Below are 12,479 nucleotides of genomic sequence, written 5' to 3' on the forward strand. Positions count from 1 at the left end.
GCACATTAATAGAGAGGCGAAGGGAAGGAAAAGATGTGGTAGAAAAAAGTGTACAAGCAATAGGGATAACTGCACCCTGGAGAGGATTGTGAAACAAACCCCATTCAAAAATGTGGGGGAGATTCACAAAGAGTGGACTGCAGCTGGAGTCAGTGCTTCAAGAACCACCAAGCACAGACGTATGCAAGACATGGGTTTCAGCAGTCGCATTCCTTGTGTCAAGCCACTCTTGAACAAGACACAGCGTCAGAAACGTCTCGTCTGGGCTAAAGACAAAAAGGGCTGGACTGCTGCTGAGTGGTCCAAAGTTATGTTCTCTGATGAAAGTAAATTTTGCATTTCCTTTGGAAATCAAGGTCCCAGAGTCTGGAGGAAGAGAGGAGAGGCACAGACTCCACATTCCTTGAAGTCCAGTGTAAAGTTTCCACAGTCAGTGATGGTTTGGGGTGCCATGTCATCTGCTGGTGTTGGTCCACTGTGTTTTTTGAGGTCCAAGGTCAACGCAGCCGTCTACCAGGAAGTTTTAGAGCACTTCATGCTTCCAGCTGCTGACCAGCGTTATGGAGATGCAGATTTCATTTTCCAACAGAACTTGGCACCTGCACACAGTGCCAAAGCTACCAGTACCTGGTTTAAGGACCATGGTATCCCTGTTCTTAATTGGCCAGCAAACTCACCTGACCTTAACCCTATAGAAAACCTATGGGGTATTGTGAAGAGGAATATGCGATATGCCAGACCCAACAATGCAGAAGAGCTGAAGGCCACTATCAGAGCAACCTGGGCTCTCATAAATAATAAATCAACTTTTTGATGATATTCTAATTATTTGACCAGCACCTGTATACAAACACAGGTACAGACAAATAACACAGAAGACTAGTAAGCTAACATTTCATAAAGTCATTTTTACAATCTAAGAGGATTTATATATTAAGGCATCTGCCTCTAAGTCTTTCATTTTGGATTTAAATGCGTTTAGCGGAATTAATTCAGCGAGTTTCAAGTCCTTTTGTAACTTATTCCATTCTGAAGGTGCAGAATACAGAAATGCCTTCTTTCCCATTTCCATACGGGTATTTGGCACAGAGAGCACAAAGAAGTCCTGAGAACGCAAAGTGTTGCCCATTACTTTTCTGCATGATATTAACACAGATAGCTTGGCAGCAGACCAAGAATTGCCATATATATATATATATATATATATAAATAAAAAAGTGTACCAGTGAAATAGCCTTCAGGTGGCTAGAGGAGGCCATCCAACCCGAGATTATAGCTCACAGTGGTGAGCCAGCGCTTTGCAATTTGTAATGAACCTCAAGGAAGCATGGTAATCTGTGCCACTCATGAATATTCTGTGCAGAGGTTTGCATATATAAAAGATCACCATAGTCCAGAATAGATTAAAAAAAAAAAAGTGGTGGCCACAAGTTGATTTTTTACATTAATAGAAAAACACAACTTATTTTGAAAATAAAAACCCAGTTCAGGGAATCATCAATCAAAAGACTAAGGTATTTATAGGAGTTATCAACCTCTATTTCACTTACCCCCAGAATGACAACCGGAGGGATGCTTTGTGGCCTGGTCCTGGATTTGGTGAACATCATAAGTTTGGTGTTATCCGCATTTAGAACTAATTTCAGCTGCATAAGGGTATTTTGGACTTCGCTAAACGCATTTTGCAGATATTCAATTGATCTAATCTAATACACTGAGACCTATTGCTAAGGTAGTTTAGGAACCAAGCAACTGCTTGCTCTTAAATTTCTGAGTTAATAAGTTGAGTTCATGATCAACAGTATCGAAAGCTTTGGAGAGATCAATTAAGAGTAATGCCGAATGTTGCTTAAGTGCAGTCAAAACCTCATTTACCACCTTCATTGTAGCTGTGATGGTGCTGTATTTTTCCTGAAGCCTGATTGATATGTAGATAAAACGGCATTTGAGTATAAAAACTCCTTTAATTGATCACTCACAAGACCTTCAAGAATTTTAGCTAGTACTGATAAATTAGGTACTGTAATTATTTAAAACAGCTAGGTCACCCCCTTTTAATACAGGGAGAACAAAAGCTGATTTCCATATCCTTGGAATTTCCTTATTTTCCACTGTAAGGTTAAAAAGATATGGAAGAGGCACAGCTACAAATTCGGCTGCCAATTTCAAGAAATATGGATCAATAAGGTCAGGTCCTGAGGTTTTTCTAAAATCCAAGAATTTTAGGGCTTGATGAACTTCCTTCACCGAAAATGGTACGAAATTAAGACTGATCAATATATCCTGGCTTGTCAGTACAGGGATTCACAGATGCAGAACAAGTAGAACCTGAGTCCTTCATAACAAAGGTGGGTACTACTTGTGAATTTTTTCTTACAGAAAGGGATTTTATAGTTTTCCAAAATCTTCTGGGGTCATTAAAATTTTTAGTGGTGATAGACAAGTATTATTCAGATTTGGCTGTATTAATAAGAGAGGAGCATTTGTTTCTTAGCTGCCTAAATGCAAGCTAATCGGATGTAGAACCTGTTGTCCTTGCTTTGGCCCAAGCTAAGTTAGGCTCATGAATAATTTTTGCTAGCTCTGGGGAAAACCAGGGGTTATCACGCCCCTTTACTCTATATCTCCTGAAAGGGGCATGTGTATTTATGATTTGTGTAAAACCCTCATTAAAGAATGTCCAAGCTGTCTCCACATCAGGAATAAGCCCTATTCTACTCCAATTAAAATAAAACAAATCATGATAAAACACCTGTTCATTAAAATGTTTAAGATTCCTCTTACAAATGACATGTGATTTTAAGTCAGGGACCTAAGTGTTCCTGATGGCAGCCACAACACAATGGTCACTTATGTCATTAGACAATAGATGAGAATTTGTGAGGAGCATTAGTCAGAATCAAATCAATTAAAGTAGACACCATATTTAACATTAGCTTGCCATTGACTTATTAAAAGAAATGTTATAATCAAGTGACATCCAAATTAATGACTCATAACTAAAGTTATGTGAAAATCTGAATTCAGGTTTAATTGATTTGCTTCAAATAGCTTGTTAGACATTTAACAGAACTTAGTTTAAAGCTGATTCACGGCAACACTAGCTCATTTCATGTAGACAATTGTGGTATTGCAAACCACAATTACAGTATATACTTAAAACCATTAAGGCATTTTAAACCATATGTATAATGGCAATAACAAATAAATCATTATTTAACGTTTTGTTGTATAGCTTTAATGTTAACTTACCTGAAGAGCAAGCTGGGATCATTGGCTGGGACCAACAGTGTTTCAGTTGACTTGTATGTGTGTGAGCTTTTCAGTATAGTATGTGAATGGTTTCATATGAGTATGTGAGGGGAACAGTACATGTATATGCATGGTAATTCTTAATAATGTCCATAGGGGTGTCACGGTTCGTGTGTGCTGAAGCAGGTGGTAGGTTGGAGGACCCAAATGCAGGACACGTAGAGAGGTGCAGGTACAGTTCAATAGTTTAATTCAACAAAGGCGAGCACACTTACAAACTGAGTGGCTGATGACAGAGTCCAAAAACAAAGATTGTCCAACAGAACTCCAACATACAAAATCCAATAACGAGCAGGGAAACACGACAAGTGAGGCTGACAACACAAGAAACACACTGCTACACAGGGTGACAACATACAATGACCCGATAAAAACAAGACAGAAACACCAGGTATATATACACACAGGGACTAACGAGCAGGGCGGGAGCAACACAGGTGAAAGACATGAGGCTAACGAGGCACAGGCAGGAAGAGAGAGAGCAGGGGAAAACAGAGACAGACATGCAGAGGGATCACTGGGGTAACAGACATGACAAGGGTTACCGAACACTAGACGACAGACAAGACAGACCCCCAAAACCCAACAGACCAAAATAACGCTAACTAAACACAAAAGTGCAAAACACAGAGAGTGACAAGGGGCACCTCATATAATACACTTCTGCTCTCCAACTAAAGCCTGTGCTGACAAGGTGCAAACTCATTCACATCAGAATCAGAAGGAGCTTTATTGCCAAGTAGTATTTTACACATATGAGGAATTCATAAACTACTCTCAAAAAGATGTTCACTCAAAAGACATTCATGGTTAATTTGGACACCCTGAGATATCCTCTTAATCCATACCTTTTACAGGATTTGTTTCTTTAACCTGTCCGCAATGCTAATGCAATCTAATTAAGAGAGTGATATACAAATTCCACATTTAGCATGACCTATAGAGTCTTAGGCAAGGCAAGTTTATTTGTATAGCACATTTCAACAACAAGGTAATTCAAAGTGCTTTACATAAAACAGGGAAATATAAAAATGTTTAAAAGCAACATAGGAAAATTGAAAAAATACACATTAAAAAAATAATAAAAGTTACAGTGCAATGTACAATCAGGGTTAAAAGAATTAAAAACAGGTTGAGCAAATAATTGAGTTACAATTATTTTGAAAAGAAAATAAACAGAGAAGTACACTTAATCTACTCTCTAGCTAGTCTGTACTCAGGTCCATAGCAATCTTTGGGTCCACTGAAACTCCAAAAACCCTCGGACACTACAGAGAAACCAGGACATGTCTGTTCGCAGGCCACTTTGATCCAGTTATACTCTGGACCCACCTGCAAGTTTACAGGTGGACAGAGGTTCCTGCAAATCACTCAGGCGTGAGATTTAAGACCACTTCCTTCACTCTGTTCAATCTCACTCTCATTATGTTTTCACTCAATTACCTACTCATTTCTCACCGTGTAAATATTTAATTAAAAGCAATGGTAAAAAGCTAAAAACAAAGAAAAAGAAAACAGGACAGTAAAAGTTATCAATCTACTAGTTAAAGGCAGTGGTAAAAAGAAAAATCTTAAATATTTAATTAAAAGCAATCATAAAAAGAAACATCTTGAGTCTTAATTTAAAAGAACTAACAGTTTCAGCAGACCTGCAGTTATCTGGGAATTTGTTCCAGATATACGGAGCATAATAACCGAACGCTGCTTCTCCTTGTTTAGATTTGACTCTGGGGACAGAAAGCAGACCTCCCCCAGACGACCTGAGAGGTCTGGATGGTTCGTAGCGAAGCAGAAGATCAGAAATGTATTTTGGCACTAAACCATTTAGTGCTTTATAAACTAACAGCAGGATTTTGAAATCAGTTCTTTAGTCTCTTAGCAGCTTTTTCTGAACAGAAAAACCTTATGACTGCTGACACAGGACCCATGGACATGCAATTGCAGGGAGAGCAGTTAGGGCAGGGGTATTCAATTAGAATTCAAAAAGGTCCAGTTAGGGAAAATTTCCCGAAGCAAAGGTCCGAAACATCAAAACGACTAACTTGCATTATCATTCAGTACCATAACGTATAGTTATATCAACATATGTTTTTAGTCGGACTGTCAAATCAAATAATATTTCAAGAATCAGTCAGTTTTCACATCAAACTTGAGGGATAATAAATAATAACTACTCTAATAATAAATTCTAAATTTAAGTAAACTAAAATAAAGTGCCTAATTTTTTGAAAAAATTAAATAAAAAGTGTAGCTTGAAGTGATGAAGTGTAGTCTTAACCAATTTTATAATAAACACTCAACATATCATAACAAATGAACAGTTATAATGCCTCCTCTTCTCTTTCATTCCCTCTTATAGAGCTACCACTTTCCTACTTTCTCTTGTTCAGTGAGAAACGTGAGCTCTAGTTTGTCCTGCCAGCTAGCAGCATCTGAGATATTCTGGTTCTGAACTGGCCATGGGAGGAATGTACATGTAAAAATCTGTACATTCTTGATTAAAAGCCATGTGAAATCTCTTTTCCCTTTCGTCTCCTCAATTCGTGTGTTTCCAAAATGTCTCGTAGACTCGACTCGCAAGCTGCGTCCGGAGAGGACAGCAAACGGGTCCAGATCCGGACCGCAGTCCGCCTATTAGTGACTCTGAGTTAGGGATTTAGTGCTTTGCTCGTAGGCACAGTTTTGCTTTGAGCTAAATTCTAACATTAACAAAGATAATACGCTCTTAATGATAATGCTTACATGTTGATTCATGGAAATCCATCCAATATTTATTATTATAGTCTCGACCAAGGCTGTTTTCAGGGGGAAATGAGAAACCAATTGTACTTGACCAGCTCTAAACTGCAGAAATACGTTTAAAAACCTGCTGGTTAAGAAAATGGAACACCTATACGCTAAAGTGACAAATATTTTTCTTAGATTTGGTGGAGACCACAACAGCTAACAGGAAAGTGTAGTTTGGACATTCATTAGATGTTCTAAAACATGACTGCAAATTAATGCTAATGTTTCTCTGTAGAAATAAAAGTTTGAAAAAAGTAAAAGCTTGATAAGATGATATGTTTTTTCAATATCAATGTTTGCCCAAGTTTCTACAAAAAAAATCAATGAATGCAGCGCAACAAAACAACAGTACTGTTAAACATTTGACCTAATATGTGTTAAAAGTAATTGGATTCCACTGAAAGCAAGTAACATTTATGCTGACATACATCAAATACAAGTCTCCGTTTAATTCACACCCTCCCCAAACTGGGCTTTTAAAAGAATAACTAGTGATCTTCCTCTTTTTTGTCAGCACTGACAATAATATAATGTATGCTGTACTATTGGAAAGCACATACCTTTACCTTACCTGCCACTCCTACAAGTTTATCTTAGACCCACATTTAGCTGCAAACCTAATTAACTCAGATAGAGGAAACCCCACAACTTAATCCCATAGTAATCCTGAGAGCAGGATCACCTGTCTCTTACACAAGTGGAGCTAAGAGATTCCACAGGGTTATAAAGAAAACACCCAATAGTAGGAGATGCCTTATTCAAGTCTGGCCACTGCATCGCGGAGTATATACCCAAAGGCTACAGGACTATGGACTGTTAAATTTCAAGCCAGCCATGGGGCAGACACAGCATACCCAGAATAATGAGGAGATTGATGTCAAAACACTTCAGGATATGTATAAAAGGTTTGTAATAGAGTGCCCAAGTGGACTACTTTTTCTGCATGAGTTCAAGCGTTTCTTTGGTGTTGACCCAACAGGAGAAGCCTCTGATTATGCAGAGAATATGTTTCGAGCTTTTGACAAAAATGGGGTAAGAGAGTAAAAGCCATTATAGCTTCACATATTGTACAGCTTTACAAAAATGTCACATACTGACAAGTTATTCTTATTCAACCTACCTTTCAGGACAATACTATTGACTTCCTTGAGTTTGTAGCAGCACTGAATCTTGTTTTCCGGGGAGACCTGGAGCATAAACTGCACTGGTCATTCAAGGTGTATGACAAAGACAACAATGGCTTTGTGGACAGGGACGAACTACGGTCAATAATTGATGTGAGTCTACAATAGTGGCAATTGATGAATTTCATTTTTGGTCAGTTATTGTCACTTGCGCAGCAGCAGGTGGTTCATGTGACATTTTCTGTGCTATTTACATGAAATACCATATGTATTTTTCTTTCTTCTATTTAGAGCCTCTATCGGATAAAGCAGGGAACAAAAACAGATGTGAGAGATTCATGGCTTACAGTAGATGAAGTTGTGGATCGAATATTACAGGCTGTTGACAGTGACGGAGATGGTAAGCATTTAGTCACATTTCACTTTAACAATGCAGTAAAAACACTTTGGAGTGACAATTTACAAAGGGAACAATTTGTTGTCTCAGCAGAGAATATTACCATGCTTTGACTTATCTGTTACACAGGTAAAATTAATATGGAAGAATTCATAAGAGGCGCACAGAAGGACCCCTGGGTGCTGAACATGTTAAAGCTGGACATGAACCCTGCTGGATGGGTGCTCGATCAGAGGAGGAGTGCACAATTCTGAAATGTCAAAGCACATTTGCCTTTTCCATGAGAACAAAGGTAGAACAATTATGGCTAAAATCCATGCTTTAAATTGTATCTTCACATATTTCATTGCTCTGATTGGTTGTAGGTGTGTCCCTGTTATTTTCAGAGGCCACTTTGATTTGCACCTGTTGATAATTTCCTTGGAAATTATAAATTATTGTTGAGGTTCCAGACTAGTACACATTTGCGAAAAAGGCCAGGCTACTGAACAGCATGAATGCACAGCAAAATGTCTAGTTTCTATTTCTTCCTTTGTATGCATTATTCTCTCTTTTCACTATTAAAACTATAATAATGCTAAAATACAAGTTAATATTATTAAATCTTGATTAAGCATTAATAATATAATTTTTAAGTGCATATACTGTAAATATTTTGCATGCTAACTCAAGTCACAGCCTTAATATTATAAAATGTCAATATGTAAATAGAAAATTATTATAATGCTTTTCTATTGTGATTTTTTTTAAAATGGTTTACAATTTTTTGTTGTTGTTTTTAATCAAATAATAATTCCATACTGTTAAGTATTATTATTTTACCTGATTACTTGTCAAAGACAGGTTTTAATATCAATAAATTCAAGTTAAATAAAAAAAAATAATTGTCATGTTCTGCTTACCAGCTATTAAAATGTGTATGCAATATGATCTGAATAAATCCGTTTTGTAGAATAGAAGTTATAGGCTATAATGAGAGCCATGGTTGATGTTTAATAATTTTAAAAATCTCAAGATGGCTTTGCATTCTATCTATAGTCTGTCTGGCCCTTATCCTGTACAGAAACATACTCTATTAACTGAATTTAAAATTGTAATCCCTCTCTCCCTGGTTGACATAGAAAAACTAATCTCACTACTGTAACACTCAGCAGCTACTTTTTTAGGTACACCTGTAAAGTCTAATGCAAGCCATGTGACAACTGTTCTGACACAGTCTACTTTGAGTATGCATATAATATACAGTTACTTATAATATACAGTTACTGTTCACACAACAGACATGTTATGTTTTTACATATGTCTGACAATGTCACAAAAACAACTGATTTAGATTGTACAGGTGTACCTGGTAACGTGCCCACTGAGTGTAGTTACATAATGCTTTACAATGCTGATACTATGAATACTGGTATACTCTATATACCTGAATAACCTTTGTCGCATTCCCACATAAATGTAAATCCTTCATTTCTATCTTGATATTTTCTTTTTATTTGGATTTTTTGGACATGACATGTCCTCATAAAATTTGGTAATACATTATGTATCAATGGACAGAGTTCATATGAGAACAACAGAGTAAGTAGATCTCAGACCCACGTTGAGGAGAATCCTTCTGTCAAAGCCTAATCTTGTTATGCTTGTTTGACCCTCTTAGCTTAGATTCACCTTAAAGGTTGGCCTAGTATCTATCTATCTACATGGTTCATACACATTTTGACAAATGAATTGCCATGACTTTTTCATGATTTTAAACCAAATTTTCATCACTGAACAAAGAAAAAGAGCAGGCCTGTTTCTGCACATGATGTGTAACAACAATGTGAATTAGCCACCTTTAGCGCTCATAGTGTGCTCTGCAGTTAATAGGCTATTTCGTTCTATACAGCATCTGTCATCATTGTTTGCTTGGTAACAGAGAAGAGAGATTAACTTTTTAGTAGTGTCCTTGCCCGCATTATTAAATCTACATTTCTCTGGCAGTGTGTATTTTCTAGATAGTTAATGATGCAAGCCAGTTGCGAGCCAAACCAACTACCTCAGGCAACTGATGTAAAATAAACACATGTGGGAGTGGCAAAGTCTCACCAGAGCCTTCTCTATTTTATAGGCTAACGACTAATCAATAGATGTCATAAGTGTTTACTAGCATTAGTCAGACATGTGATTGGCATAGGACAAAAAGCAGGAAAATAAACAACACAAGCGCACATGGCGCGGTGCTGTGGGTTCTCTCCCAAGAATATTATAGTTATTTGAATAAAAACTGCATATCCACATAGTTTTAGACATCATGACAGTGTTTCGATGGATCCTGGCTCTGGCTAAATCTACATCTGTCCACAACCTGGAGGAGAAACTAGTATAAATCAGTATTAGTATAATATTATAACAATAAATAAAAAGTAAAAAGTTAATTTAACAGTATGCTGTTAGTATAATGTTAATATATTAAATCTATAATGTTACTATATTCATAATCATTTCTTATAATAATATACTATAAATCTTTACACTAGTGCAGTTTTTTGTGGGTTTTCCTTGTGCAAGATAATGGTCTCTAACATCAGCAAAAGTTTGCTGTAGCACATCAAACATTTATATTATTTAGTCCCAGGCTTTGGTCTGGTGATGAAGTGACATTGAGGAGCATACTGACTTTATAAAAAGTGTTCAACAAAAGGCATCTGATATAGCTAAATGGCCAGCTAGCTAAACCCAAACCTTCCTTATCTGATCAATATTATCTGTTTCAGCTGCAGATGATCATCTCTGTCACTGTTTTTGTAACATTGTAAGCAGATGCACGATCACATCCCTGATGTGAAGTGATAATGAAACTAATTTCCATGACTTTTTCAAAACTTTTGGGATTTTATTTCTTTCAGAATACTTTTCCAGGTCTGGAAACATATTTTCAAATTCCATAACTTTTCCAGGTTTTTCATAGGAACCCTCTATCTATCTATCTATCTAGTATAGTACAGTATGTAAAGGAGAAAGAGTTGAAGGAGGAGGAACAGTAGGAGTTGGAGGAGGAGATGGGATAGGAGGAAGATGAGGAGTAGGAGGAGGCAGAGCAGGAGTAGGATGGAGGAGGAGGAGGTGAAGAAGAAGGTGGATGAGGTAGAGGGAGGAACAAGAATCTCTGGCCTGTCCCGGACCAAAGACAGGACCTGGGGCAGAATAATTTGTTGTTTGGTGTGTTGTACTGTATAGCACTCTGGAATGAAAAATGTGTGCAAATTCCTTTTGTTGTGTTTAGGGCTGCAGCCTTTCGGAAATTCATAATGTGTCATACAGCAAACATCAGACCAACAACCAGACAGCTGTTTTACAAACACAAACATCACCCGAGTACTGTACAAGTTATACTAAAGGCTCCGGCAGACTACACGACTTTCAGCGTCGGCCAATGGCCGTGCTGTTCACACTACACAACTTGCTGTCATGTGGCGGGAGTCTTAATGTTGCTTGTTGTGGCGTTCACACTACGTGACTGATTGTGACAGGGGGTCACACACACTACACGAGCTGACAGCGGCTGTGTCACCCAACGCAGGTCTCCAAACCACGTTTTGTCAAGAAAACACAGTGAAACGGGAAATGAGCGATCCTGCACATGAAACAGCTGTTGTTTGTTATTATAAACATACCAATAATAAAAACAAAGAATATGGGTGAAAGGATGGATTAACACACGCAGGTAGCAGGGATTGTCTGAGCTACAGAGAGAGCTGGAGTTGAGTTAAGGTGCAGCTCCCCGACACCCAGTTAACTCATGACTGTAATGTTACAACTCACGGCCCAAAAAGGAGAACAACAAACACAGGTGTGTACATTTTCAGCTGAGGACTGCGGCTTACTTTGGCTAGCCTTCAACTCAACAATCAATCATGATTTCAGTTAAATGTTAAAGTTGCTGTTACCTTGTCTGTGGTCTTTCTGATCAGGTGCCGTCATACTGTTGCCGAGGTGATATACAGTAAGTTTCGTTTTACAGTGGACGGACTGTAACATTACAGAGTTGTTTTCTTTAGCTTGAAATAATCCCATACTTTGGACACTTTCTTCTTTGTCCCTCGCTGTTTTCTCTCTCTTCCTCCACTTTGCAAACAGCGCCATTATAATCACGCCGTGTTCACAGCGATGCAAAGAATTTGCGTCGATGCATTTTATTAATCGATGAATCATTTCAGCCTTAGTTGTGATTAGTGGGTTTTTGAGGGAGAGAACCACAAGCAACATTACTAATAACCCGTTTTTGTACCATTCTTTTGAATTTATTTCACCAGTGTGTAAGACTGTGTTGTGTGTTTTTGAGGGCTAAGTTTGGTTTTTCATTAAGATTGTATGGTTATGAGTAGAGAGCTTCATTTTGACCTAAAAATAGGATGTTTGGGGAATTTGGAGAAGTTGTGTATTTGTGTTTAGAGTTTCGAGAAAAAGAGACGTTATTTAGATCTGAGGCACCTAACTTTTTGCGGTGCAACAGTGTTAAGAATGTCAGCACAGATAGGAAGGAAGGAAGAAAGTTATTGCTCTGTGTCAAGGTTAGCTAGATAACTATGACCAGACTGAGTTATATTAATAAAACCAGAATTAAACTGAGCAGCAGTGGAGGGCTTAAACACACGACACAGCCGCGTAGGAGCAGGCAGTTTGAGACTATAAGAGGGCAGAGACAGATCAAATAAGACAGGTATGTGATCAGAAAAAGCAGCATTATGTACTTGGATGTTAGAAATGGGAAACCCATAAGATAAAACAAGATCTAACATGCGGCCATATTCCTGTGTTGGTCCAGTAACATGTAGTGAAAGATTAAAAGCATCAATCATATCTAACAAGTCTTT

General features: G+C 37.7%; 2 protein-coding genes across 3 annotated transcripts in view; both read left to right on the top strand.

Annotated features, from left to right (window-relative positions):
- Positions 1–12,479, top strand: part of cracr2b (calcium release activated channel regulator 2B) — a 69,087-nt gene that overhangs the window by 33,353 nt on the left and 23,255 nt on the right. The window lies entirely within an intron of this gene.
- On the top strand, positions 6,315–7,874 carry LOC123962400 (guanylyl cyclase-activating protein 2-like). Its single transcript, XM_046038498.1, has 5 exons — positions 6,315–6,330; positions 6,932–7,131; positions 7,227–7,376; positions 7,515–7,623; positions 7,750–7,874. The coding sequence occupies exons 1-5, from the start codon at positions 6,315–6,317 to the stop codon at positions 7,872–7,874; spliced, it is 600 nt and encodes a 199-aa protein (XP_045894454.1).

This window comes from Micropterus dolomieu, linkage group LG22 (assembly GCF_021292245.1).
Source record: "Micropterus dolomieu isolate WLL.071019.BEF.003 ecotype Adirondacks linkage group LG22, ASM2129224v1, whole genome shotgun sequence".
Classification (NCBI taxonomy): Eukaryota; Metazoa; Chordata; class Actinopteri; order Centrarchiformes; family Centrarchidae; genus Micropterus; species Micropterus dolomieu.

Excerpts from the sequence above, each read along its gene's own strand:
- LOC123962400 (XM_046038498.1), top strand. Across the intron at positions 7,132-7,226 it reads GAGCTTTTGACAAAAATGGG|GACAATACTATTGACTTCCT; the intron begins GTAAGAGAGTAA and ends CCTACCTTTCAG. Across the intron at positions 7,624-7,749 it reads TGTTGACAGTGACGGAGATG|GTAAAATTAATATGGAAGAA; the intron begins GTAAGCATTTAG and ends TCTGTTACACAG.